This window comes from Thermobia domestica, chromosome 15, assembly GCF_964235325.1.
Source record: "Thermobia domestica chromosome 15, izTheDome1.hap1.1, whole genome shotgun sequence".
Lineage (NCBI taxonomy): Eukaryota > Metazoa > Arthropoda > Insecta > Zygentoma > Lepismatidae > Thermobia > Thermobia domestica.
In genome coordinates, this window is record NC_137468.1 from 118,576,607 (window position 1) to 118,604,119 (window position 27,513).

General features: G+C 36.6%; 1 protein-coding gene across 1 annotated transcript in view; it reads right to left on the bottom strand.

Annotated features, from left to right (window-relative positions):
• Positions 1-489: 489 nt before the first annotated feature.
• P5CDh1 (delta-1-Pyrroline-5-carboxylate dehydrogenase 1) overlaps positions 490-27,513 on the bottom strand; it is a 183,244-nt gene continuing 156,220 nt past the window's right edge. The window contains exons 11-12 of the mRNA XM_081740093.1: positions 19,792-19,910; positions 490-3,183 (exon numbers count right to left, since the gene is read on the bottom strand). Coding sequence (XP_081596219.1) covers positions 3,065-3,183; positions 19,792-19,910 — 238 coding nt within the window. The 3' untranslated portion in view covers positions 490-3,064. The remainder of the gene's footprint in view (positions 3,184-19,791; positions 19,911-27,513) is intronic.

The window sequence follows — 27,513 nt, forward strand, 5'->3', positions numbered from 1 at the left end:
TCTCAGCACAAAATTAAAAATACAGAATTATTTGATATTTTAATAATTCCTCTCCTCTTGCCATAATAAACACTTAGCACTATCCTACAAAATTGCCGTAATACATAATCTGACCTTCCTCATTGAGAACGGAGAAAGTCTGCGAGCCCCCAAGCTACAACAGGCCCGTCTACTTTGCAAACTTTGTAGATAATAACGTTACGCCACTACATATAGCATTACCTTTCTTTGGAAGAATGTTAGCAACAGCTCTAGAAATTGCAGTAGACTTGTTGAGAGTAATGATAGTGAGCCCCACCAATTCATTCCAACCATTCAATCAGTGATTAACTGGTAGGAAGATAGTGTTCCACGAACAGGAATATCCTGACCAACTACATCTTTCTTCCTCACAACTCGGTTCCACTTTTGATATACATTTTCTATTCTATTTCATGTATTTTTCCACATTCAATATTAAAAGTCGATGTTTCGAAATATACACACTAGTAAGGTACTCATATATTTTTATTCCGACAAAACAACTAAACATATAATATTTCATTTTTATTAAGTTCGTACCACGGGACACTGAAATATCTATTGTTTTAAAACTCCAAATCTGATCCATATTTATACATACTGCTTCGGAACATGTATGAAATGTTTTTTAGGGCACATTACACACACACACACACACACACTCACACACACATACACACACAAATATATATATACACACAAGCATGTTTTAAACATTATCATACTTTATATTTGTAAATATTTTTTAACAGTACAATTTTAGCATTGGACTAGCACATACACCAAAGGACTCGATCCTGATATATCGCATAAATAAAATATATAATAATTATTTCAACTTTATTGTCAACATATTCGTTTTATTTACCACACCATGAAGTTCACAACCTTCCACGCTGTATGCTAATAACTCTCTCAAGTCTCAGTTCTTTTTCATAGCACTTCGTACGTTACAAAATACCTACAAGACTGGTCAAATATGATTAAAATCTTCAGTGATACACTGAAGAATTGACATACACATATTACTACATAATGATATGCTATATATACGTTAACTGTAATAATTAAATTTCATTAACTTTTCTATCAACAAAATAATTCGAATAAATCACTATTATTTACATCAATAATAATAATAAAATAAGCAGTAAATTAAAAGTATTACTTTCGCGAAGAATCAAATATATCCAGAGTGAAAAGGAAGAAACATCTTAGTATGGAGAAGTTTCTTCGTGTTTAATTATTGTCTGTTTGTGTCTGAAAAACGTGTGACATATACGATTCAATGTCAGATTGCAAATGTAATTTTTCTAACAGATATGTTTCAATGACTATTCACTGAATGATTGGTCTCAATTTAAAATGTAATAATTGCTCAAAATAAAGAATCTTACTTTGAAACCCTCTGATATTCACCTATACATTTGCTATATCTCACCTACTTTTAATCATCATAGGTATTCTGCCATTATTAGCACGCCACTTGTTGCAACCGAGAAGTTAACATGATCCCGATTTTCAGCTAAATTCTTGTCTTCACGTACCATTTTTCTGTTTTGTTATTACCCATCAATTGTAACCTTCTTCGTCCCCTCCCTCTTACTTGCCAACATACTCTTTAGCACGTCTCTCATCTTACAATTGATTCTTAGCCAATGTCCCAATCAGTTTCTCTTCCTCTTTTCAATAATATCTAAAACTGCTCTTTTCTCTCCCATTATTTCCGACTCCCTCATTAGTTTTCCAATCAATCTAGCTAATTTTTACCATTCTTCTCCACACCCATTTCGAAAGCTTCCTGTCGTTTCTCGTTACTTCATGTATAATGTTCATGATCTCGCAAAACCAAATGGAACGATATTTTTTTAAAAAAAGAAAAAGAAAATTAGAAACTGGAAGGTCATGAAGCGGATTCTTACTTGCCAGTAAGTGTTTCTGCACGTATTTTGGGTGCTGAAAGAAACTAATCAGCATTTCAGCTATTAGAACAGGAACAAGAAGAGTTCCTGACAAAATAAGATCCACTACGTGATCCTCTACTTCCCGCTATTGTTTATGTATTTTAATTCTTACTTTTACCCGAGTTAACCTTAAGCTAGGACTTGTGAAGAAGGTTGGAAACATAAACGGTGATTGAAATGTATAAAGTACATATCACAGAGAATTACACCGTAAGACAATAATAATATGGTATCCAAACTTTTGTTATTTTCAATTTGTTTACTTACGTGTAGATATCAAGGTTTTTTCTTCAACAATCATGCACACTGGCTAGACATATATACTATGCAAATACTATATGTCTTTTAAGAATGTTAGAAAAAAGTACGAAACTATTGCTTTGAAGTTTATCTTCCTGCTGAAGTTATCATTCTCCACAGGTATATATCACTTCGCAAAATAATAATCAAACAATAATTGTACAGAAAATTTGAGAGTGCCACCTAAATTTAGTTCTATATTCAATTTCAAAAATAAGATCAAAATAAATAGAAAGTATTTTTATCATTGCAGTTGTTTCTTCTATAAATATATATAATACACAAAAACAACCTGTTCTATAATATAACTTTAAATTTTTTCGTTCACCGAAACTTTACAAGCAGTGTACAAATATTTCAATGATAATATATAACGTATCTTTTACGAGTTTTTCTGCGCTACCGATACTACTTACAATCAGTTGTTTCTCTTCATACATTTTGTACATTTATTAATCTCTTACTTGCATGTACATACAAACAATATAAATCTCACAAGAAAAGTCCTTAATTCCAGAAAAGATCATACAAATGAAAAAAACAACACTCGTAAATCGTCAGTGAACTCCACTTCTAATTACATATAATGAACAAAGGAGATTTTTCAAGGATTTTCAACACACATTATGACATAACATGAAATAAAGTTGTAGACGCTCATATACCATAATCAAGATAATAACTGATCTGGTATAGGTTCATTTTATAACTTCGATAATTCCACCATACATTCCTATTGATAGACAACACTATTAAAATTATAACAGAAATTTCTTTACTTAGTCCTTCTCCATGTAAGAATATAAAACGTCCTTGGGAGATTTGAATGTTTCCTTTATGGACTGTGCAGAACTCCAACGTAAAACGTAATGAGGGCCACCTGCTTTATCATTAGTGCCTGAAAAAAAAAAAAAAAAATTAAGATGGCGAAATGAGGCGACTAATTGCACTCGAATGACGAATAAATGCTTACTATAAATGAACTTTACATCAAGCTACATAGGGCAGTAGCATTCATAGAACAGTTTATATTATGAAATGCAATGACACCATTTACGAATCTATTTGGGATACTGTAGATCTATTAGGAACGAATTACTATTATGAATCAAATTCAAATTTAAGTTCTGCATATTAGAGAAGAATCTATCTCACTAGTGCATTTATCGCTTACTGGGCAGTTTCACCAGAGATTTCTTTTGTAATATTTCTGTCGAAGTTGGCCAAACAAAAGTTTCCGTTCACTGAATACTCGTCACGAAAGCTTACCGATTTCAATGTTATAATTTTGTTAATTACTGATATATGGTCGACGTGCTTTCACAGTGAAGATTCATTTCGGGAACAACTAACGACTTCCACAAACAAGATATTTCTCAACACGAAAAGCAGAGACAATCTCTACTTTAATGGTATGTAGAATTGCATGTCACATATACAATTTTCATGTAGAGAACAATCAATGGCAAAAATTACTTAAGGTGGATCACCACCCGGAAGTCAGTACATATTTTAGCTAATTGCCTTAACTACTGCGCAATGAAATGTCACATATTATAAATATTGTACTATAAGATAGAGTAATGTTTCAGTTACAACACAAGACACTGATACATTTGGTTGTGTCGCCTGATATTGAAAAATGTAACAAAAAAAGAAAATATTTGATTCGTTTTACAATGAGCACACAAGATGGCACTTACTGTTAGATCTTACTAGAAGTGCTCCGTTTTATGAAATGTTTATTTGCACGTGTAAAGTATTTTAAAGTAACGATCTTCTCACGAAATAGATATATTGTTTGACCGTTTTTCGTGTTATGTTTCATATTTTATTTAAATATTAATTTACATTTAAGGAAATAGATTTTGAGACGAAACTTGCGCAGAACGCCATAATGCGTTATCTATTATGAACATTTTTGAGAAAACATGCAATGTTTTGTACATGGAACTGCCTGTAAAAGCCTGTCAGATTTTGACAGGCATTATGCAGGCGCCTATTTCGGCGAAAACACATGAAACGAAAATATTACAGGCACACTGTCTTCAGGTGATATGCATATCGAAAAAGTATTAAACTTCTGTTGGAAATTTTGCACGGAAACACGCGTTTTATGGAGCCTGTACATTAAAATGAGAACATGCAATGTACAGGTAGTCACTCACATGCAAGTAAATGGAGGGAATATATGCATGTAAAGTACCTTGAATGGATTGTTGATAACATTCGCAATACAGTAAGAATGAAAAGTACAAGGAAGGTGCCTGTTTATCAATATATAATATACATGTGTGACATTCGCATTACATATAAATACCACGTATTAGCGTATAGCATGGAAAACGCATGATGTAGAATATGTTATTTTACATTTATCATTTTCGTGTACATGCGAAGTGTGTAACTCTCCTACGTGCAGTGTACAGGCAATGTACATGTGAACGGGAACATGCAATGATCATAATTGCTAATAAATGGATTAAACAGATACGTGTGGTGAACAAGGTGGCTCACGTTATGAATAGATACGTGTGGCTCACGTTATAGGCATAGGAGACATGCAATATTCAGGTACACCAATTCGACATTCGCTATGCAAGGTCCTGACACATGTATAATACATGGGATTACAACTGAATATATTGTCTGTATTATTTCCGTGTACATCCGAAGTGTGAACCCACCTATATGCAATGTACAGGCAATGTGCTGGTAAACGGAAAATGTAATGATCATGATTGCCAATAAATGGGTTAAATAGGTACATGCAATTAACAAGGTTGATTGGAGTGAATCATTAATGTTACAGGTGTAGGAAACATGTAATATTCAGGCACCAAGTCTCCAGTTTGTCATGCACATATGCAAGGTCCTGACACATGTATAGTACATTGGAATAGAATTGGACACATTGCCTAACATGCAAAGTGTGAACTCACCTACATGCAGTGCACAGGCAATGTACAGATGAATGGGAAGATGCAATGCTCATGACTATCACTAAATGGATTAAACCAATACGTGTAGTGAGTATAGCTTAAACAGGTAAATGACATGAACAAGGTTGATCACATTACAGGCGTAGGGAACATGCAATATCCAGACATCAAGTCTCCACTTTGACATGCACATATGCAAGGTGTTGACACATGTATACAGAAACGTGCACAGACTCTTGGACTAGATGAATCAAATTGCAGTATTACTCCTTAAAGTATGCAGTATACATTCCAGTAATCAGATTTGAATTTTACACATTTTATTTCTATATTTTTACTTGAAGTACAGTTCACGCATGACCCACTTTTCGTCACTGGTAAGTACTCGATGGGAATTGGGTACATCAGGGACGTACACAGGAATTTATTTCGGGAGGGGTCCAAAGCTTTTCGGGGGTGGGGGGTCCAAACACAATTCCAGACTAAATTATATTAAAAAATTGTAAAATGTCCCTAAAATTAGACTGTATTTCAAATGTATTTAATTTATCACTTAGATTTTTATAAAATGAAAAGCAGCTGTCGTCAAATCCTCATGATATATGGTAAAGTATATGTCAATTACATGGACGTACATGTCTTTCCACTCTCTACAAGTTGTTTACACGTGTTTTTCACGTTGCAAGGTTGCAACCCTATCAACATGAAAATTACCTGTTTCCATGAAATGAACATGCAATGATCTTGGAAAAAATTGATACGTCTCATGCGTTTAAAAGTGTTCCATTTTCAGGCGCCTGTAAAAATATGCCTGTTTATGCATGTTTCACAGGCGCTTGTAGACCACGTGCATTTTCTGTCTGGGGTTGCCAAATTTGTACGTTTACTGTAGTAGTCACAATGAGAAAATTCCTGGATTCTAGCGTTGCAGTTCGAGAACCAGAATTGCGGTAATGGTTGAAAACTAATTTCTCTAGCAAGTATTCAATCAGAATTCCATGATTACTCCCTTTATTATCTGACATCAGTAAACACTAGACATTATCTGGCAACGCCATATTATTCAAGCAGCGTTTAGCATAGCACTGGGAATACCTAGTGATCCACCTTAAAAGTCACAAACTAGGTAAACAGTAACTAAAGCCGGTAGAGACTACAAAAATCAAGAGAGCAAGGTTCCGTAGTAGCAGCTTCATAGTGTAGTACACCCAATCGTACTGTACACAGACGCTCTTTCAGCAAGGTCATAGTAATGAATCCTCGATTCACTGACAAATGCTTTCATGTATGATTATGAACATAGAAATATATTATATATATATATATATATATAAAAGATAAAATCTGGCAATATAGTATAGTAAATAAAACATTTCCTTAATTACATTATAACTATGCTTCTTTCGAATATATACTAGTAAAAACAAAGCAATATAAATGCCATATTTCAAATTAGTACTCAACAATCTCGCGCACCGCAAGTCAGTAAGAAATTAAATATTCTGCCACTACGTTACAATATGCACGTCACTGTAAAGCGTATATGTCACTGTTATTATTATTAGAAGGCAAACAATAATAGATACAATCTGTTGCTTAACAATATAGTTCGATATGCATACAGTACTAATTAAATAAAATGTATAAAAATAATAAAAACTATCAACGGTTATGGAAAACAAAGATATGATTTTCAGGGCCATGATTTTTTTTCTTTCTTCCATTTTCTCAAAAGCTTTAATTCAGAATTTATTGCCAAACATCTCATTTTATTTCGTTCGATATGATTTATCAATTGGTTCAGGTCTCGTTTCTGGACAATGTTAAACAAAAATTAAAAGTTAATTATAATTTTGGACTATATCTCAATTGCACTCTGTACCATCGTTTTGCTAATGGTGTAATGAGAAGTTTGATAAGGGTACATTTATTTCTATATCTGTTTTATCTTAATAGATGATTTAGTTACCATACAAGTAGGTTTACAACAAAAATCTACTAAACAATATATATTTGTTTAATTATGAGATGTATTGATTAGTATACATATCATCTTTGGACAAACCTTTTTCCTTTAAGCGCTAATAATAATGTAGAATAATGAAACATCACAAAGTCAAAACATCATGCAATACTCAGGTCAGAATGTGAACTTTATACTAAGCCTACCCGTTTTTAATAAGAAATTTATATACAAAGTTTCATCTTCCTAACGTGAGAAACTATTTTTGACACACATTTTGGATTCGTTCTTCACCCTTAGGATACGCTTTTAATGAAAATGACCTAACAACAACCCAGTTCGAGGTATCAAAAGTTCTTTTCAACGGTTGATTCATTTCTCGTTATGATAGACAACTCTTTTTCATTTGTATATATAGACATATATTAGTAGTATTGGTGCTGTACTGTATGCGTAAATTATTATGTTATAAAAAATAAGTTGTTATATTTAATGTGGTGAATAATACATAACAATTTTAATGTTATCAGCAGCCGAGTTGTAAATTTAGTATGTAAGATTTATCGTATGTCGAATGTAATCTATCACACCAGTAACATTTTAAGTTTGAATGCTGAAACATGTTCAGTTTCATTTCTTCAGGAATTTTCTTTCCCCTCTAGCCATTATTTTGTCAATAGCTTACTAAACACTGGAACCAGACTTTTACATGTATAGTTTTTTAAACTTTCTCCCATAGTTGAGTTGATTTTGAAATGAAATCTTTAAGTTTTACGTCACACGGTTATGCCGGTTAGGCTAAAGGAGACGGTGATTATGAGAAATGAGTGAAATGGTGGAATGAAGAGTGGGAGGAAACGGCAGAACCCCGACAAAACCCACGAACACGGTGTTTGTCCACCACAAAGTCCACACGGCGCGAGTTAGGATCGAACCAGGGACCCCAAGCACCGAAGGTGAACGCTCTACCACTAAGCCACCGCGCTCCCAGAGTTGATTTTGAGTTTAACGTCCCGTTCAGCAGCGAGGCTATATGAGAGGTGGACCTACTGATTAACGTGGAATCCAAACCACATGAGCTCCCGCCGGGAACAGAACAAGGGTCTCCCACGTCCTTTCTTCCATACCGTTATCACAGTTGTCCCACATTTAGTTGAGTATTTTCCTTAATAACTTTTCATTACTTAAAATTGTTCTTCTAATAATCTGGCATTAGTTTAAACCAGGGATGCAAATAACCACTTGCCCACTCACCCCGGGCGAATGGTTGATCGGTGCGGGCGAGTATTTAATATCATACCGAAGGTAAGTAAATGATTTCTACTGTGGGATGTGGGCTAGTAACATTTTTCTTGGGCTAGAAAAATGTTGTTGTTTATTTGCATCCCTGGTTTGAACTGAATACACACAATATCATATTTAGATTACTCATTCTGCTAAAGTTTCGTTGCTATTGATATCGTATATTCTTATTTCTTACTGCTGCAGCTTGGGTCACTTTGGTCACGACTTTTCCACGTCACATGAGTCTGCATCTTGCTTTTCATATCCGGTCTCACTGTCAAACCTGGTGACCCAGACAATTTCGATGGTCTAGAAGTACAGCTCTACAGCATTTTATGGCATTAATGATTTCCACTTATCGAGCTCAAATATTTACGCGTTTCATTTCCGATGTGACATTTCTTAATCAAGATATTATGTTCTGACAATGTCAAACATAATTTCATGTTTATTCGTCTTCCATTAATGAAATATAACGGAGTAGCTTTGAATACAAACTAGTCAAAAAGATTTAACAAACCACTGTTTGGATTCAGCAATATCTCTCATACTCTACATAACAAGTTTTACGGACTTGCTTGATTAAATTTTGACGATCTCTTATAAGAAAAACATATAGCTTATATTTTATGTAACGCGCATTGATACTTTTATAGACCTTGCAGCTATCTTCCAGTGTAATATTTTGACACAGACATCACGAAGAAAGGAAAATTACAATTTTAATGAGAGGGGAGGGGAGACAGCAGAATCGTGTTTGTTAGAACTGCATTTAAAAAATGAAATAACCGTAATTGAAAAAATAGGTTAATGTTTCACGGTTATACCCTTTAGTGTAAAGGTGCGGGATGATTATGAAGGTAAACGTTAGTGAAAGTTTAGTGATTTCCCATCCAGGATCACACCAGACTATGTATACCAAAGATGCATGCGCTAGCCATTAGACTAGCGGGAAGAGCTAGAATTAGATTAACAGCCTCATAAAAATTCTGCATGTACTATATGACAATGTTTCGTTGTTTCTGGGTCGGCTTTAGTCATACCGGGTCACAGGTCTGACGCTTTCCGAATTCACGAAATTTGTAACCAGTTTCGTCACTGCTTCCCAATACCAAGTATTGGTTCCAACCCAAACGAATAACAACTGATTGGGTCTGATGCTTCTTCCTAAAAATGGACTTGAATTACCAAAGGAAGCTCATGTGATTCAGCAGCCACGCTAAACTGTAGGTCCACGCCTCATGTAGCTTCGTTGCTGAACGGGACGCTAAGCTCAAATCAATTACAACAGGAACCTTCTACAAGGTACTCTGCAGACCATTTTCCTCATAATGAATTTTTATTCCTATCAAACAGGACCAACGCCTATGTATAAGAACAAAGATTCTGTAATACCTATAAAAATATTAACAAATCTTTTAACAAGTTTGATGTAGGAATTCTATCAAAAATAAGCAAAGTATGCACTTTTAGGCATTATTAAATTTGATCAGTTGCTACATTGCTAACTGAACAATTGAGTTAGTTGTTCTTTCTAAAATATATACAAAGGAAATATAGATTTTGAACTGTGTAATAACGTAATTAGTTAGGTTGATTTATAAACAAATCGGGAAAGAGGTGGTGGTTCAGTGAGCAACTCTATGAATTCATCGCTACTTTAGTCAGTTTGTAAAGACAATATTAAACCCGCAGGATGTTAAACTTAAGTGAGTTCCTCAAAGCTTAATGTTCTTAATAAATTACAGATTCTGTCGATAATTGAATTCAAGATATATATTTCAAGGTGAAATATCACGTATCTATTCAAGAAACTAGTGTTTCAGCACATAAGAAGATTTTTTTTACTAACTGCCAATGCCTTGTACTCCATTGCAGTTTATTTTCGGTAAACCATTGGTTAATTTATCACAGAATTGTTCATAATGTTTGACACATGATCTTTGACATTTTAATGTATAAGTGTATTCATTTGTTCCATTTGTTTATGTAACGAAATGTGAGCTTCCTCGTGGCTAGGCGGTTCGCATGCGCGCCTTTGTCGTGGGAGCCACGGTTCCGTCGGGAGCTCATGTGGTTCGGATCCCACGTTAATCTGTAGGACCACGTTTCACAAAGCCTCGCTTCTCCAAGAAACGCAAAACTCTCATCAACAAATTAACCATTGTCTATTTCTAAATCGCTTAGCCCAAGCATCGAAAACTTGGTATTAAACGGAACGAGTTACAGTCTTCAGAGATTGAGTACAAGTAAAATAAGACTCAAAAACTTTGATATACGACTGCAATCAATTTTTATTATTTATTACCCCACGAGTAGTTTTTTTTTTTTTTAATTTTATTTATATCATTTTTCAACATAGTCACGTTGCTTTTCAATGTATCTGGTCCACCGCTTGCGAAAGCTTTCCGATCCTCTGCAAAAAAGGTCTTTGGTATCACAGCAAGCCATCAATGCACCGCTTCCTTCCTAGTTGATCGGAGCTGAATCAGCGGCCTCTGAGATAATCTTTAAGTGGACTAAACAGATGGTAATCCGACGGGGCGAGGCGGGGACTATGTGAAGGATGCTCCAACATATCAAAACGCAGCGTTTGAAGAATTTGAGCGGTGTGGGCGACAGTATGAAGACATGCATTATCATGCAACACAAGAACGCCTTCCGACAATCGACCTCTGCGTTTATTACAAATTGCAGGCTTCAACTTCCTTATTAGCATATCACTATTTTTACTGTTTATTGTTGACTCCTTTTCCAGGTAATGTTCCAGGATTAGCCCTTTTGAGTCCCAAAACACTGTAAGCATCACTTTCCCTGCGAAGGTTGATTCTTGAATATCTTCTTTATGGAAGATCCAGAATGCTTCCATTCCATGCTCTGGCATTTGCCCTCTGGTTCAAACTGATGAATCCACTTTTCATCTCCAGTGTTGATTCGCCTGAGAAATGCTTCAACTTCGTTAGCATAACGGTCCAGTAAGTGCTGACAGATTTTCACACGGTTTTGCTTACGCTCCTCATCGAGTTTCTTCGGAGCCCATCTTACACAGACTTTGTGAAAGTTGAACGTGTTATGCATGATATCATATGCAGAACCATGACTAATCTGCATATTGGTTGCCACTTCATCAACAGCCACTAGTCTGTTACTCAAACTCAAGGCACGGACTCATTCAATAATGTCATCAGTTGTTGCTGTAGCTGGATGCCCTGCTCTTTCCTCATCCTTCACGCTGGTTCTACTATTTTTGAACTGCTCAATTCACTGGTAAACACTTCACTGTGACAACATATTGTCCCCATATTGTGCTGAAAGTTTTCTATGAATTTCCGCTCCGGGTACACCTTCAGACCACAAAAAACGGACGACAGAACGCTGTTCTTAGGTACACACAGAATAAAACGTGGCCATCTTTACTTCGCAACAGCGCAAAACGGACTAATGTTAAAACGCTGCAACCTACCACAGGCGAAGAAAACGGTGACACTTAAGAGTCTGGTTACCATACAATATCGCAGAACCAACTTAAAAAGAAATAGAAAAATATTGCAGTTACTTATTGACTTATCCCCGTAGACTGCTTCCGATTTTTCTTTTTTATTGTTTTGCATACTAATAAAATTCCAGACAGAAGTGAAAGAGGCTATTTGATAAGGACACAATATCTTGGAAAGGAACTTCAATGGTTAGTTAGTTGAAAGGTAAACCTATGACATGGAGAACTAGTTAGTTGAAAGGTAAACCTATGACATGGAGATCTAGTTAGTTGAAAGGTAGACGTATGACATGAAGATCATAAGTTTGAGTCTCTGTGGGAGTACATGTTGTTTTGATTCTACATCAAACAATAGGGACACATGAACATTTTAACTAGTCGCTGGCTAATGCGCGAACTTCCTGTGCTTATATATCCATGTCTGAATCCTAGCAGGAATATTTGTCGCGGATACAAACCCGATTAGTAGATAGAGTTTCACATTAAACAATACTTTATTTATTATTTTCTTCCTTACAGTACTTGCTCAGTATGCTTCTCTTTCCGTTTCGTACAGCCTCCGCACTGAAAGGGAAAGTTAAAACGCTAACTCGAGTAATCAATAGCTTTACGTGTGATGTAGTTTCCGCGTCGATTTTTTTAAGTATAAGCATAAGCATTCAGGATCTTTAAGAACTTACTATGAATGCATACTTCGATGAGAAGTCGGGTAAAGGTCTAGATATTAGAAATATCACCTCATCGTATTACTTGAAACTTAAGCAGAAGGTGGAAAATTCTACTTCTAACAGAGGAAGGGCAAATTTCTATGATGTTGAAATTTCCCTTTATTTATTTCCAAACTGCCGAATGTGGGGATTTGCTTAACCTGATGATAAAAAACTCGATTTATAAACTCTTATATGAAACAAAAGGAACACATGTTTTTAGCGTTTTCAAAAATTCCGGTCCTAAGAGGGAAACCAGAAGTTGATTCTATAAGATCTAAATTTCCAGTTTCGCTTTCTTAGAAAGTGCCCAGTGTGAGGGTTCGTTTAAGTTGAAGATGTGATATTCGGTATATAAACTCATAGAAATACGTGAAAAAGTACTTCAGTGTTTTCGAAAATTCCGCTCCTAAGGGGAAAACCTGGGATCAGGTCGATTCTATCTATATATTAAAATGCTAGGTTTATATGTTTATGGTCAAGAAAAGTTTATATGTTTGTGGCCAATTCTTTCGATAACGTGATCTGGAAAACCACATGCTCTAGGAACGTGCCGTTTTGGGTAGTCGACTCCAAAGTTTATGTAGATTTGCCAGTTCTAACAGGCAATATTGAGTTTCAAAAAAACTTGTCTTTATTTTTCTATTCCACATTTTAGGTGTCGTTTTTGACCCTATTAGTTTAATATTGTCATTAAGATGTTAAATTTGATACCCTTGTGACAGGCAACCAGTAACATTAAGACGCTTTGCTTTAATTTAGTGCAAGCTGGCAATTTCGAAGGCTTGTGGACTCACAATGAGGCGTACTCGGATTTAAATATAATGCAAATATTTATAAGAAAAAAATATTTGCATTTTGGTATCATCTATCACTTATCACAATTTGCCACAAACTCACCCCAACATTCTATATATTAAAATACCACATTTATTTGTGTACCTATAGCATTCACCTCCTTTGAGAGGCTTCCTGTCTTTCATTTGTGTCCTAAATGGACTCCTACAGATATAATGAGAAATACGAAGGAGATTCACATTCATATTAGAACAGTGCGCTGCGTAAACAGCGCAGGTTCAGCTTGTAATATCTACAAGTCCTTTACTTTATTGAGAAAGTGCCCATTATAAGGATTTCTTTAAGAGTGAGATGTGAAAATTGATATATAACTCCTAAATAAAAATTAAATACGTATTTCAGCGTCCGCGAAAATTTCACTTCTAAAAAGGGTCAGGGACCGTTTTCTATAATATTAAGATATCCTATTATCTATTCAGGAAATGCTTAGTGCAAGAATTTGCTTGAATTGGAGGTGTCAAATTCTTAATTAAAAGTAAAGGAAAGGTTATTTTAACGGTAGAAGGGTCATTCAAATGTTTTACCCAGGATAGAGAAATGAAGTAAGCGGACGCATGTCCCAATTTTTTAATATTCCTTTTTAAGAAGAAAGAAACATTTTCTATTATTTTTCCCAATGTATTCAACCAATATTGACTGCTGTTTGTGATTGTATCACGGGAAAATGGTTGAAAACTTTCAAGTTAGTTTTGGAACATACTTAGTCGGGCTAGGTTTCAATCATTACTTTAATTAAAGAGCGTATCTTAAAGGGGTATGGGATTCAAAATTAATGAGGTATTAGAGTATGAGACCCACAAGTTAGGAAGACGAAATATGTATATTAAGTCTTCATTACAGTAAACGGGCACAGAAATTAAGCAAATGGGAGGTGAAAATCTAATACACAATGTATAACGGTGGGGAGGTTTTAACGAGCTATATACGAGATGGGAAGTAATTTGTACAGAATAAATACGGATTGCGAGAAAAAATGTAAAATGTCTACGTGTAATAGAAGTAGACGCAAGCAAGAGTAATGGTTGCTGTACCGGCTGTGTGGCCGAGTGGTACAGACAATCGATTCCGAAGCATGGGGTCGTGGGTTCTTTTACTACTTTCTCTTTGGATGTAGCCTTCTTTATGAATAGTCAAAATTTGTCCCTGGTTGTGAGAAGTGCCCGTAAAAGGCATCATTCACGACACGCAATGACGATTCAGGTTGTAGGTGAAAATGTATACGTAGATACTCTTTTGTTTTCTTGACACTTCTACGCGCTTTCTCCACACCATTAGTGTCTTAAGACCTCATCCGGAAACGACTGATTAAGCTATATTACATTCCTACAAGCCCCTAACAAACACAAACGTAGACATATCTAACATTTATACAAACAGGTGACAACAGAAAACAATGTGACTAGAATGTACAACAGATCATTTGGAACTAAAATGATGGATATAGTCTACCCAAACTTAACAAGGCACAAAGTTCTAGAAACTTTTTTTCCCTCTCTATACCGTGTGTGCGTATGACAGACCTGGCATATAAAATTAGCTGAAACATTATTATGCAAAGTTTTAGCTTGCTTTCGTGTAACGTCCGGTCAATAACACTGAGGCTATATGAGACGTGGACTTACAGTTTAAAGTGAGATCCAAACTCAAAAGTTCCCCCCAGTAATCAAACAGGGTCTCTCATGCCAAACATCAACTATTTAACCACACGGGAACTCTACACGAAAGTTGATGAATGAAGATATTACAATGTTTCTGAAATAAAAAATTACAGTTTACATTTTTCTTCCATCGCATTCATTGTTAGAGCGGTGATCATTACATTGTAAGCCCAATTCTTTTTCAAGATTAAAAAGATATTTTGACGCCAATGGAGGAAACTGGCTCTACAGTCTGTGGTAGGTAGTTAAAACTACTTCTCATATCTCTGTGAATTTTAATAAATATGGTATGAACAAAAGGTCTCATCTTAACGATCGAAAGCTGCTTTTTTATTTTTTTGTCCTATCTATCACTTACATCCTACGTACTAAGTACACAGACAGTCGGCTCCTTCAAAAGTTGTTTAAGAGCAGGGTGGATTGATTTAAATCAGTCTGATTTAAATCACGATTTTAATCAAGATTTAAATCACTTGATTTTTTAAATAAAAAACGTTGATTTAAATCAAATTCCGAAATGAATTAATTTAAAGTGAAAGTAAGTAAAATCCCGTTTCTCTTCTGTTATTCCGATTATGGAAGATAATAATCATAATACAGTGAGACTCAAATGTATGTAAGCACAGCATGAAACGAGTATCATGTGGGAACTATCAGGGAAAATCCCGTTTGAACGGGTTACGGGTGAACCCTGCTTTCTTCTCTTTTTAACACAGGGTTTTAAAATTTCTGTTCCAACGGGGAAATCACCATGGACATTTAAGATGAAAGCTCTTTTGTGTTCATGTCTATTTGTTTGTTTCCAGATAATATGGGCGTATTTAGAGGGTTCGATCCCCTCTCCGAAACAAAAAAAAAAAAAAAAAAAAAAAAAAATAAAATTTTGGGCGAAAAAATTTTGGGCGAAATTTATGTACTAAATACATAGAAGTTCCTCGGGATCGTAATACGACAAATTTTGGATGCGTTAAAATATCGAATAATACTTTTGATAAAGTGGATACTTGACCCCATTGCAGAACATGCCGCGATCTGCGATGTGATCGCAGAAAATTTGCCGCGCCTGTGCAGGAAAAATTGTAAGAGGAAATAAAATAGCCAACAGAAAAGTATAAAAACGTGCCTGCTATCTATAGATGTCTTAAATGCACGGACAACTCGCATTTGAACTGTTTTTCACGTCACATAAAACATATTTTTAACAATCACAAGTGTTTCTTCTTCTGGAACTGATCATCTTGGTTTTTTTTATTTTGGAATTCCTGCAGGGAATTCGTGTTATTATTCAGTTCAAAATCTCTTATCATCGCGAATTGTGTCGAGGAATTTGAAGCTTTAAAATATATAAAACGATAATTATGCCTGTTGTGCTGTATGGTTGTGAAACATGGTCGCTTACGCTGAGGGAAGAACGCAGACTGAAAGTATTTGAGAATAAAATCCTGAAACGAATATTCGGAACCAAAAGGAACGGAAATGAGAAATGGGAAAACTTCATGATGAGAAACTGCATAATTTATACCATTCACCAAACATTGTTAGGGTCATCAAATCTTGGAGGTTGAGGTGGGCAGGACTGTAGCGAGAATGGAAGAAAGTAGGAACGCTTTCAAAGTTTTAACTGGAAGTCCAATCGGAAAACGATCATTAGGAAGACCTAGTCGCACATGGGAGGGCAATATTAAGATGGATCTCGCAAAAATAAGAATACAAAATAGAAACTGGATTCAGTTGACTAAGGATAGAAGTCAGGGGAGCTTTTGTGAACATGACATTGAACCTCCGGGTTCCATAGGTCATAGAGTGAGTTAGTTAATTTTAGGCGAAATTTATGTACTTTATATGTATTTCGTGCCGCTAGCTAGTTCCAATTGTTTAAAAATTTGCCCCTGCCAAATATCAGTAACTTTCGTGAAAAGAAAAGTGTCATGTTGATATACATTGCTGTACTTTTTCCTTAATGCTTAAGAAACATTCTTTGGGATTGAAATAGGTTAACAATTGGGATTTAATTCAATTGGGATTTAAAACTTAAATGACATAATTAACATTTAATACTAAGTCCTAATGTTTTTTCTTCAGTTCGCGACTTGTATCATACGAAGAAAAAGATTTGATTTAAATCAAAAAAATCGATTTAAATCAAAAAAATCAACAAAAATGATTTTTTTTTGAAAAAAATCATGATTTTTTCCCACCCTGTTTAAGAGTATATTAACAACTATACACATTATATTTTCCTAATACACCATTTCCAGCGTCTTTATCTCACAAAATTTTGTCTAATTTCAATGTTCTGTGAATATACGACTTTCACAAATACAGATATTTCATCATCATAGGTATTCTGCCCTTATTGGCAGGTCACTTGCAGCAGCTGAGAAGCTTCCACGGTCCTCCATTAACCTCTTCGTCTTCACGTATGATCTTTCTGTTTCTATATCATACATTAATTGTAGTCTCCTTCGCCCCCTCCCTCTCTTTCCCGCCACCATGCCCTTTAGGATGTCCCTCATGATACAATTTCTCCTTCGACAATGTCCCAACCAATTTCTCTTCCTCTTCTTAACAATATCTAAAAGTGTTCTTTTCTCCCTCACATTTCTAATACCCACTCATTTGTTTTCCGCTCGACAAAACTAATTCTTTCCATTCTTCTCCACACCCACATTTCGAAGGCTTCCAGTCGTTTTTCATCACTTTTACGTAATGTCCACGTTTCCGCCCCCATACAGTACAACACTTCACACGAAGCATTTTATGAGTCTTTTTCTCAACTCTCTATTCAAGGTCCCACAAAACAGACTTTTCTTCCTCCTAAAGGCTTCTTTCGCCATTCCTATCCTTGCTTTAATTTCACGTTCGCACTTCATGTCATTACTACGAATACTATCCAGATATCGAAAACTATTCACTTGCTCTATTTGCTCCCCTCCCACTTTTATATTTGACACAGACCGCTCCGTTCCAATTAACATGGCTTTTGTCTTTCTAACATTTATTTTCATCCCATATTCTCCAAAGCCCATCCTCAGGTTTTCTAACATTTTATTGATTTCCTTTTCAGATTCTCAAACAAGCGCCATATCGTCTGCAAATCTTATGCATCTAATCATTCTACCTCCTACCGAAATGCCATCATCATCATGTAAACTCTTTCACTATCTCTTCTAGATAAACATTAAATAGTGTTGGTGAGAGGCAGCATCTTTGTCGAACTCCCCTTCCAATTGCACTCTCTTCCGTCAGTTCCCCTATCCTAACACTTAGTTTTTAGTTCGTGTATAAGTTTCCTATGAGTCTTCGATCTTTCCATTCTAACCCTGTCTTCTTTAGAACTCGCCAACAATTCCCACTGCACGCGGTCAAAAGCCTTTTCTAGATCAATAAATACAACATACACCTCTTTTCCTTTTTCTATAAATCTTTCAGCGATCGCCCTTAATAATCCAATAGCATCTCTTGTGTCCTTACTTCTTCTGAACCTGAACTGATCCTTCTCAACTTCTTTATTTGTTCTTCCACATAACCTTCTGTTCAGTATTCGGAGCAAAATTTTAGCTGCATGAGATATGAGACTAATAGCTCTATAATCCTCATCTCTTTGGGTTCGATTTCTTAGCCATCGGTATCATGATCGTCTTCAGGAAGTCTTTTGGGCACTGCCCTGTTTCATGTATTTCATTACATAGTCGGAACAATTCTTTCTTTCCTTTGTCTCCTATATTTTTAATGAATTCGATTGGTAATTATCTATCCCAGATGCCTTTCCATTCCTAATCTTGGATATAGGTTTTTCAAACTCATCGAATAATACTAAATCCTTTATCATCCTCGCCTACTTCATTTTCTACTTCAACATTTAGGCTACATGGTCTATCCCTACTCTCATATAAGTCTTCAACGTATTCTTTCCATCTTTCTATGACTTCATTTCTCTCGCTGGCTATCTTCCCATTCTTATTTTCTACTACCATCGTAATACCCCTTTATTTCCTCCGAAATTCTATAGATCTTAGCTCTTTGTACATTTCCTCATATTTGCCAACTACTTCTAATTCTTCTATGTCCTCACATTTTCTTTTGTAAAACTCTTCCCTAGCTCTGTCTGTTTCTGTCCGTAATTCATTATTTAACTTACTGTACATCTTTCTGCCCTCTTCTGTATCAATCTGTTTCCACGCCTTCCTTTCCCTCATTTTCTGCAACATCTGCTATGTAACCCATGGTTTCTTAGCCGTTTTGTGTTCGCGATAACCTACTGCTTCTTCTGCAGCCTGCTGTACGCAAAGTTTAATGTGCTCCCACTGTGCATTACTATCTGCGCCTATTCTTTCCTCGCTTGAATTTTTTCTTCGAATTTTTCAACGACAAGATTTCTTATTTCCTCGTTATTCAACTTTTCAGTATTCAGCACTTTGTGACCTACCTTTCTTCTGTCTACATTTTTCAGTTGAGTATCTACTTCGGCCAGCACAAGATTATGATCAGAGAAAATATCAGCCCCGGGAAAGGTCTTCCTGTTCTCTAAGCTATTAACATATATTTATTATTCATAAAATAACTGGCATAGATAACCGATTGTTGACTTGTGTTACCTGATAATCTTGCTCCTCCAAAAGGCTGCTGTCCAACAATAGAGCCTGTTGATTTATCATTGATGTAGAAATTTCCGGCTGAGTATTTTAATTCCTCTACGGCCTTCTTCAAGAAGTTTCTGCAAAAAGAACATTTATCAATTATGAATATCATACGTAAATTTCGAATGCTCATATTTCAAAGGTAGACACAGGATTGGAAATACTAATTTTAAAGCTTTACGTTTTCTCAATATTATGCTTCCTGACAGCATACGCGACTTTCTTCGGATTGGGTCGACACTTCTATTCTGTGGTTTGACAATTTTTTCGCGCCATATGACTCAAATTCTTTCATAACTTAAAAGATTTTTAATCTATAGAAGTAAAGAAGAAAGTTCTGTCGCTTTTTCATCCACCATCTTCGAACATCGATATGTTATCAAAGACGTATCTGGAAGATCCAAATAGGTCCCATCAGCATCGACGACCTTCTGCCAACGTTCTGAAAGGCCATGGATTTCATCGCGGTAGAACTTGGTGGGCCATGAAGCGAAGAAGGTATCAAATGCATTTTGCTCCTTTACTAGGGATCTGAACTGGCGTCCTCTAAGGTGACTGTCGAAGGAATGGAACAGGTGATAATCACACAATGCAATGTCCGGGAAGTATGGCGGATGCAATAGTGTTTCCATTCAATGCGAGAATGGTGTCCCGGATCTTCCTAGCCACGTGGGACTTAGCGTTGTCCTGTAACAGGAGGACCCCTTTGCGATTTAGAAGTGCTCGCTCCAGAGTTTTGAGTTTTTCTTGAACACGGCTCAACTACTGACAGTACACAGTTGCATTGATGTTCTGACCAGCTGGTAGCAGTTCCTAATGCACGACACCGCGAGCAGTTCACCTACCACACAGGAGAATCTTCTTTTGGTGCAGTGCTGGTTTCGACTGATTTGGAACTAGTTCATGGGATGCTGGCCAACGATGACGGCGCCGTGGAGCTTCGTATAGGACCCACTTCGCATCACATGTCAACATCGTGTCCAGAAATAGCTCCTTCCTCAGACAAGACAGCAAAGAAACCAGCTGTCTGCTCACGTTACCTTCTGACCCGGAGTCAAATCATGTGGGATTCATCGACCCAACTCGTAGTGCTTCCAAAGTTGATGGACGTGCTGCTGAATGATTTCTCCACTCACACTGAATTGTAGTTCCAGTTCCTCACATGTTTGGCTACTATTTGCCCTGCCTGAAGATCATTTTGTACACATGTTGGTCTTCTGGCATATGGTACCCTTTCGAGTGTTTTGTCACCGTTCATAAACTTGTTAAACCACCGCTGCACTGTTTGCGCAGTCAAGACACCCTCACCAAAGGCCTCGCATACCTTTTGCCCCGTTGTAGCAGCATTTGACTCCAGTTTGAACTCATATAGCATACTACACGCCCTTATGACGCTCTGTGGAGGTACCATGGTCATTCTGTCCGTACAGAAGTTCATAGTGTAACTGAACTGCCACAATTAGGTACTATATTGGATATACTCACACCAACAACTGACCTTCGCCTTATCTCCATTCGCATTCAAGTCACGGTGTGAGGGCCAATCGAACACAGACCTCCAGAAAAAGCGACAGAACTTTCTTGGTTAAGCGAAGGACACAGAATTTTCGCGAGTATCGTTCTTACGTGCCTTATGTTCTCCTCTAAAGAGTAATGAAACCATCTTATTTTATATGCCGTCACATGAGAATACTTTCGTTTCTACTGAAGTGTCTATTAGAATTCCCGTTGAGGATACTGGACTCAATAATAATAATAATAATAATAATAATAATAATAATAATAATAATAATAATAATAATAATAATAATGCCTCTGTAAAAATGTATACGAACTTTTACGGAAAATTATAAGTGCTCGGTATCCTCTCTCCCTGGAAATGCAGCACACGATAATCCCGATCTTGTAAAAGCTACGAAATTATACAAGGGTCGTTGAAGGTTGACCGCGATTTTCGTACGTAAATAATCGATGAATAGCCGGATCATGATAAAACTTGAGGGTAACGTAATGTATTCCTTCTCGAGTAACTAATGCCGGCACGACGTATCTGGCGCATGCGCAGCAGTTGCAGCGAACATGGCGGCAAGCAGTATGTCTATGGCCGTGGAGCAGCTGTGTGTAATCAAATTTCTTGTGAAGGAGAAAGTTAAACCAGCTGAGATTTTCAGAAGATTGCAAGCACAGCATGGTGAACAAACGATGTCACGGACAAGAGTGTACGAATGGTGTGAACAGTTTCGCGAAGGACGGGAGCTGGTGACAAATGAAGCGCATGGACACATTCCCCCGACTGCAGTCACACCAGTGAATATAGCACGTGTTGAGAAAATGATTCTTGAAAACTGGCAAGTAACAGTGCGGAATATTGCTGCCGAGGTGAATATCAGTATAGGGAGTGTTGAGACAAATCATTCACGACCACTTACGTTTCCGCAAAATCTGTGCAAGGTGGGTTCCCCGCCAGTTGATATTTGATCAGGAGTGGACACGCATGACGGTCTGTGAACAGCTTTTGAATCGGTTTCGAGTCTAAGGTGATGAATTGTTGTAATCCATCATCACGTGTGATAAAACATGGTTGTAATATTCAACTCTACGGACCAAAAGAAGCAGTATGGAGTGGCGGCATAAAGATCCCCGCCGCTCAAGAAAAGCAAAACGCAGCCGCCCGCTGAAAGATCATGGCAAGTGTCTTCTGAGACATGAAGGGTGTTATCCATGTGGATTTTCTGGACAAAGAGAGCACAATTAATGACCAGTATTATTCCACATTGTTGAGTGGTGCTGTACGAAAGTCTATTCGCAATGAAAGACCTAGGATGTTGTCTGGAAATACTGTTCTCCATGACAATGCCCGCTCTCACACGGCCAATGTGACAACAACAACTCTGGCCGAAATGCGCTGGGAAGTTCTGCCCCATCCCCCTACAGTCCAGATTTAGCCCCCAATGATATCATTTGTTTGCACCCCTTAGAGACCATCTGGGAGGGAAAAAAATTCACGACAGATGAAGCACTGTGGAATGATGTCCTCAGTGGCTACAACAACAACCAAGTTCTATCTACGCCAAGGGAATCAGGGAACCGCTACAACGATGGCAACGGTGCCTCGGCGCACGGAGAATACTTTGAAACGCTGACATAGTTTGGTGCTTCTTGTGCTATCTGTTTCCTCTGAAGAAATAGAAGTCCCAGTCAACCTTGAACGACCCTTGTATTATGGAAGAGAGCCCATAATTGAACCAGTCGCCCAAGGGTCAGAGAAAACCTGGAAGTCTCGCCGTGGATCAATGAAGATGCATATTCCTCATGGAGTAAAACCCGAACTAGGACCGCTTGGTCCAGTAAAAAGTGGCCTTGATGTCCCGAGATCGACACTTCCCTTTACAACATCTGCATCCTTATCTGTGTCGTAGTTTGAGAGATGATTCGTGACGTCATCGTACTGGTTTCTGAAGCAATTGGTGCGACATTGTAACTCGATAAGTAACAGACAATCCTTGTAATCCTACTCTCTCACAAATCCCTATTTTGTTTAGTCACCTATCTTCTGCATACTCTAAATGTGATTGTTGATTATCACTTCCATGTTCATTGTAAAATTACACCGTATCTATATATTCCACACGCACAGCCTTCTGAGGTTTGCACTTTACTTATTCTACTGGCTCTATCTTCGTCGAGCCAGAGAATTGGCTCCTACTTCCCTGCTAATCGGCCTCAGAACCTCCGTTCTGAATATAGTTAAATGTTGAAGATGCTGGTCTCTCAATTTTAGCCTAGTCCTAAAAATAGCTACAATACATGGATTTTTGATGTGTTGATGTACACTTTCTTCGATAAGTTGTTTATTGGTAGTACTATGCTCGCTGTGCACAAGCTCGAACCTCTTTCTTACCTTAATTCCTTTCTTCATTGGGTATTTGTGTGATTTGACATTTGCCGGTTGAGAATCTAAAGCCATAAACATTCAAGGATAGTGTACAAAAGATGATGAAATAAATGAAGACAGAGATCCAGTCGCCTATGGAATCCTATGGATTGGATTAATACCATTTCAATCGTGTATCTATTCTGTTAACACGATTTATAACTAATAGGAATGACGGACCTCTAATAATAGACGAGTATATATGTTGTTTACCACGTTTTGCTTTTTGATTGTATTAAATGATTCATACATAAACATATTTGACAAAATACGTAAGTTATTTAAAACATAGTTAAAACACGTTTTTATGTTTTAACATAGTACTCTTAATGAACATTTGGCACTCGGTCGAAAAAGTGTAAAACGCTTTTTCAGGCCAGCCACCCTGAATGAGGTTTTCCTGGGTTTTCCTCATTCACACCAGGCAAATGCCGGGGTGGTACCTAACTTATAGGTCCCAGGCCGCTTCCTTCCTTCCCCCATCCTTTCCTCCTTCCCTTTCCCCGGATTGTGTGCTCGCCGAGGGACGTCATCCCTCAAACGTGAAGGGCTAAATGGCCTTAGAAGCTGAAAGCCCAGAAATCTAAATCCTAAATCCCTAAATCTTAATGAACATTTGGTTGCATGATTATTATTATTATTATTTAACGATCAGTAACTTGTAACAGCCCCAAAATACCCGTAACATTTTACGTATTGATTTATTGATAAGTTCTTTGGTCTTACTGTCAGTGTTTACTTGAAATGCTATTTTATGTTAATTTAGATTGTGGAATAAAGCTATTTCATGTCACGTCTCTGAGATGTCCCGGCTAGGGATTAATTTGATAGTCAAAAGAAGAAAAAATAATCTATATACCTAGGTATTGGAATTAAATATTCAATTATTTTTCGGTCGTGAAATGTTGTTTGCTAAATGAAATGAAATATTTCAATTTTACGTCCTACGGTTATGCTGTGTTGTTAAAGAAGACTATGATTATTTTCAGTGAATAAAATAATGGAATTAAGAAAGTGGGAAGAAACGGGAAAACTCCGTGAAAAACCACGCATATGGTGTTTGTCCATCACGAAGTCCACTTGGCGCGAGTTGGGATCGAACCAGGTACCCTATGGACCAGAGGTGAACAATCTACCACTAAGATACCACGGCTCTTCTTTTTGTAAAACATAGAAAGTTATTGTACTATTTAATTACGTCGAATATATTCACTTAAGTTGGAAAGCTAGTTTTGAAGCAAATACCTCTTAATCTTTCCATGAACTTTGTTAAGTGCTTTAAATTGTGATTTGTTATCAGCAGTAAGTTATATGCCATGAGTTGCTAAATCTATAAGGTTTCGACGAATTATTTTCCTTGTTTCTAACACGTGGTCATTAATAACAAACTTCAGTAATAGCTTAGAAGAACCTCGAATAACTATGGAATATCTAAACTACACGTCGCAGTTAGCGTATTAAGAATTACATATACTAAATCATCGCGAGGCTAAATTAAAGAAATATGTCGATCACAGAATTTTCTTACTGCTAATCATATTTTTAGGACTGTTAATTATATAAGTAGCACTGTCTGGTATGGAGTATATCATATACAGTTAATTAATAATAATGAATTTCATGAGAACATGAAATGAAATGACTACGTTTTGATATTTAATGAATTGAAGATGATGAGCATAAATGAATTTCTATCATATAATGAATATGTCGAATGAAGAATATAATCTACTACGTTAATTGAAAATTGAGTTTACGAATTGATATGGCTATTCCGATTTGTGTCGTATCATCTTATTCTGCATGATTAATCCAGAGCTTATTTACAATCTGTGATTTTCTAGTTCTTGTTTATCTATTACATCTACCTTGCTGCATGTTATACTTACTATTTATTTTTATTTAATTATTTTTTTACATAATATTACGATTATTTGTCGACTGTGAATATAAGACCTCTGACCATTTAAGTAAATTTCCATAGTTAAAGTTTATAGTATCCTTCGTCACAGGCATAGCTATTAAATGTATCGAGGAAAAACAATTGAAGTAGTTAAGAGATGTATTCCCATCGGTGGTTGTTTGCTTCTCTACAATTTCTGCACTCCTCAGATATAGCAAAAGGGTTATTCATCTGAGTCTTTTGTTTTCCTGACGACCACTCCTGTCCAATAATTAACAGGAGTAAATTTCATTTGAAAATCATCTTAACCTCTGTAATATATAATTTTTCAACACAACAATAATTTATAAGAGGGTGATGTTACTAGATGTTAGACATCACGAATGAATCGATGGCGATCTATTCTTATTATATATATATAGTGTCTGAGTTAAAACATTTCTGATCCTGCATATTGGATGTGTTATTTTCAGAAGCATTATACTGCAGGAACTAACACTTTTTATTATATTAATAGGATATTACGAGTGTGGTTTGATAAGTAACTTGATTTTACATTAAAGAAAACAATTTGAGATTCTTCACTAACTTTATTTTTCGACATAGTCTCCTTGAAGTTCAACGCACTTGTCCCAACATTTTTCCAGCTTCGCGATTCCTTTGAGAAAATGAGTTTCTTCGAGGTTCCCAAAATATTCTTCACTTACTGTATGACCCTTTCACTTCGACTCAATATTTGTTTTGTCGGAAAAGTATTGAGTTTCGGGAATAGATTGTTGTACAACGGAAAAGACCTTGTGAACAGGCAGAATGTGGAAATAGTTTGAATTGTAGCTTGGTCAATTTTTGGTCAGCGACAGGATTTTTCTCTACTCTAGAATGAGTATAAGCGGCATTTATCTTGCGTAAACTTTTTCATGTGCAATTAATTATCAAAATGAAGTAAACTCGCTCAGTTGAGATGCATGTGGATTCTGCTAACTTGTGTACTGTCACTAGTCTGTCGGCTGAAACCAAATCATGAACTTTACCGATGATTTCGAGTGTTAGAGCTGATTTTGGAACTCCAGATAGTGATGCATCTTCAACGCTTGTTCTGCCACGCTTAAATTCATTTGCCCGAAGTTGAACAGTTTTATAGGAAGGACATGAGTTACCCAATGTAGGTAAAATCCTCTCAAATTTCCTTCGCTGTTTCTACCTTCCAGAAGAGAAAGAATTGAATCATACCATAAATTCCAATTTTATCTATTTTTCAGTTACTCGAAACATTTCTGTTTAAGAAACTGCCAAACACAAGTTGCTGTCAGAATGACTTAAGACCACAGATTGTTTAATTCATAGCAAGAGGGCTTTATGACTATATATACGGATGCAGTTAGCGCCATGTATTAGTATGCAAACCAAATTACAAGGTACCCAAAAAAGTTCTTGCCGTTCTAGAGCAATGAAAAACAATAGACAATACAGTGCCTTTAAGTTTCGCGCCAACGTTCCTGCAGCTGCACAATACCCTGTGATAAAACTCGGTGGTCGTGGATGGAAATAAATCCATGAGTGCGTTCCACAGGTTTCTCTCATTTGTGAAGGATAACAAGGAGGTGGTTGTCGAGGAATGAAAAAAGATGGTAATCTGTTGGTGCAAGGTCCGGTGAATATGGTGCAGGTATCGTGTCTCCAGCCAAGCTGCTGAAGGGTCTCTCAGGTCCTCTTTGCCAAATATGGCTTGGCATTATCGTGTAGGAACAGTATACCTTTGCGATTCACCAATTAAAGCTCCTGGCGTAATGCACGGTGCACCCTTTAAAACTGCTGAGAGTAGATGTCAGCAGTGATGGTCTGA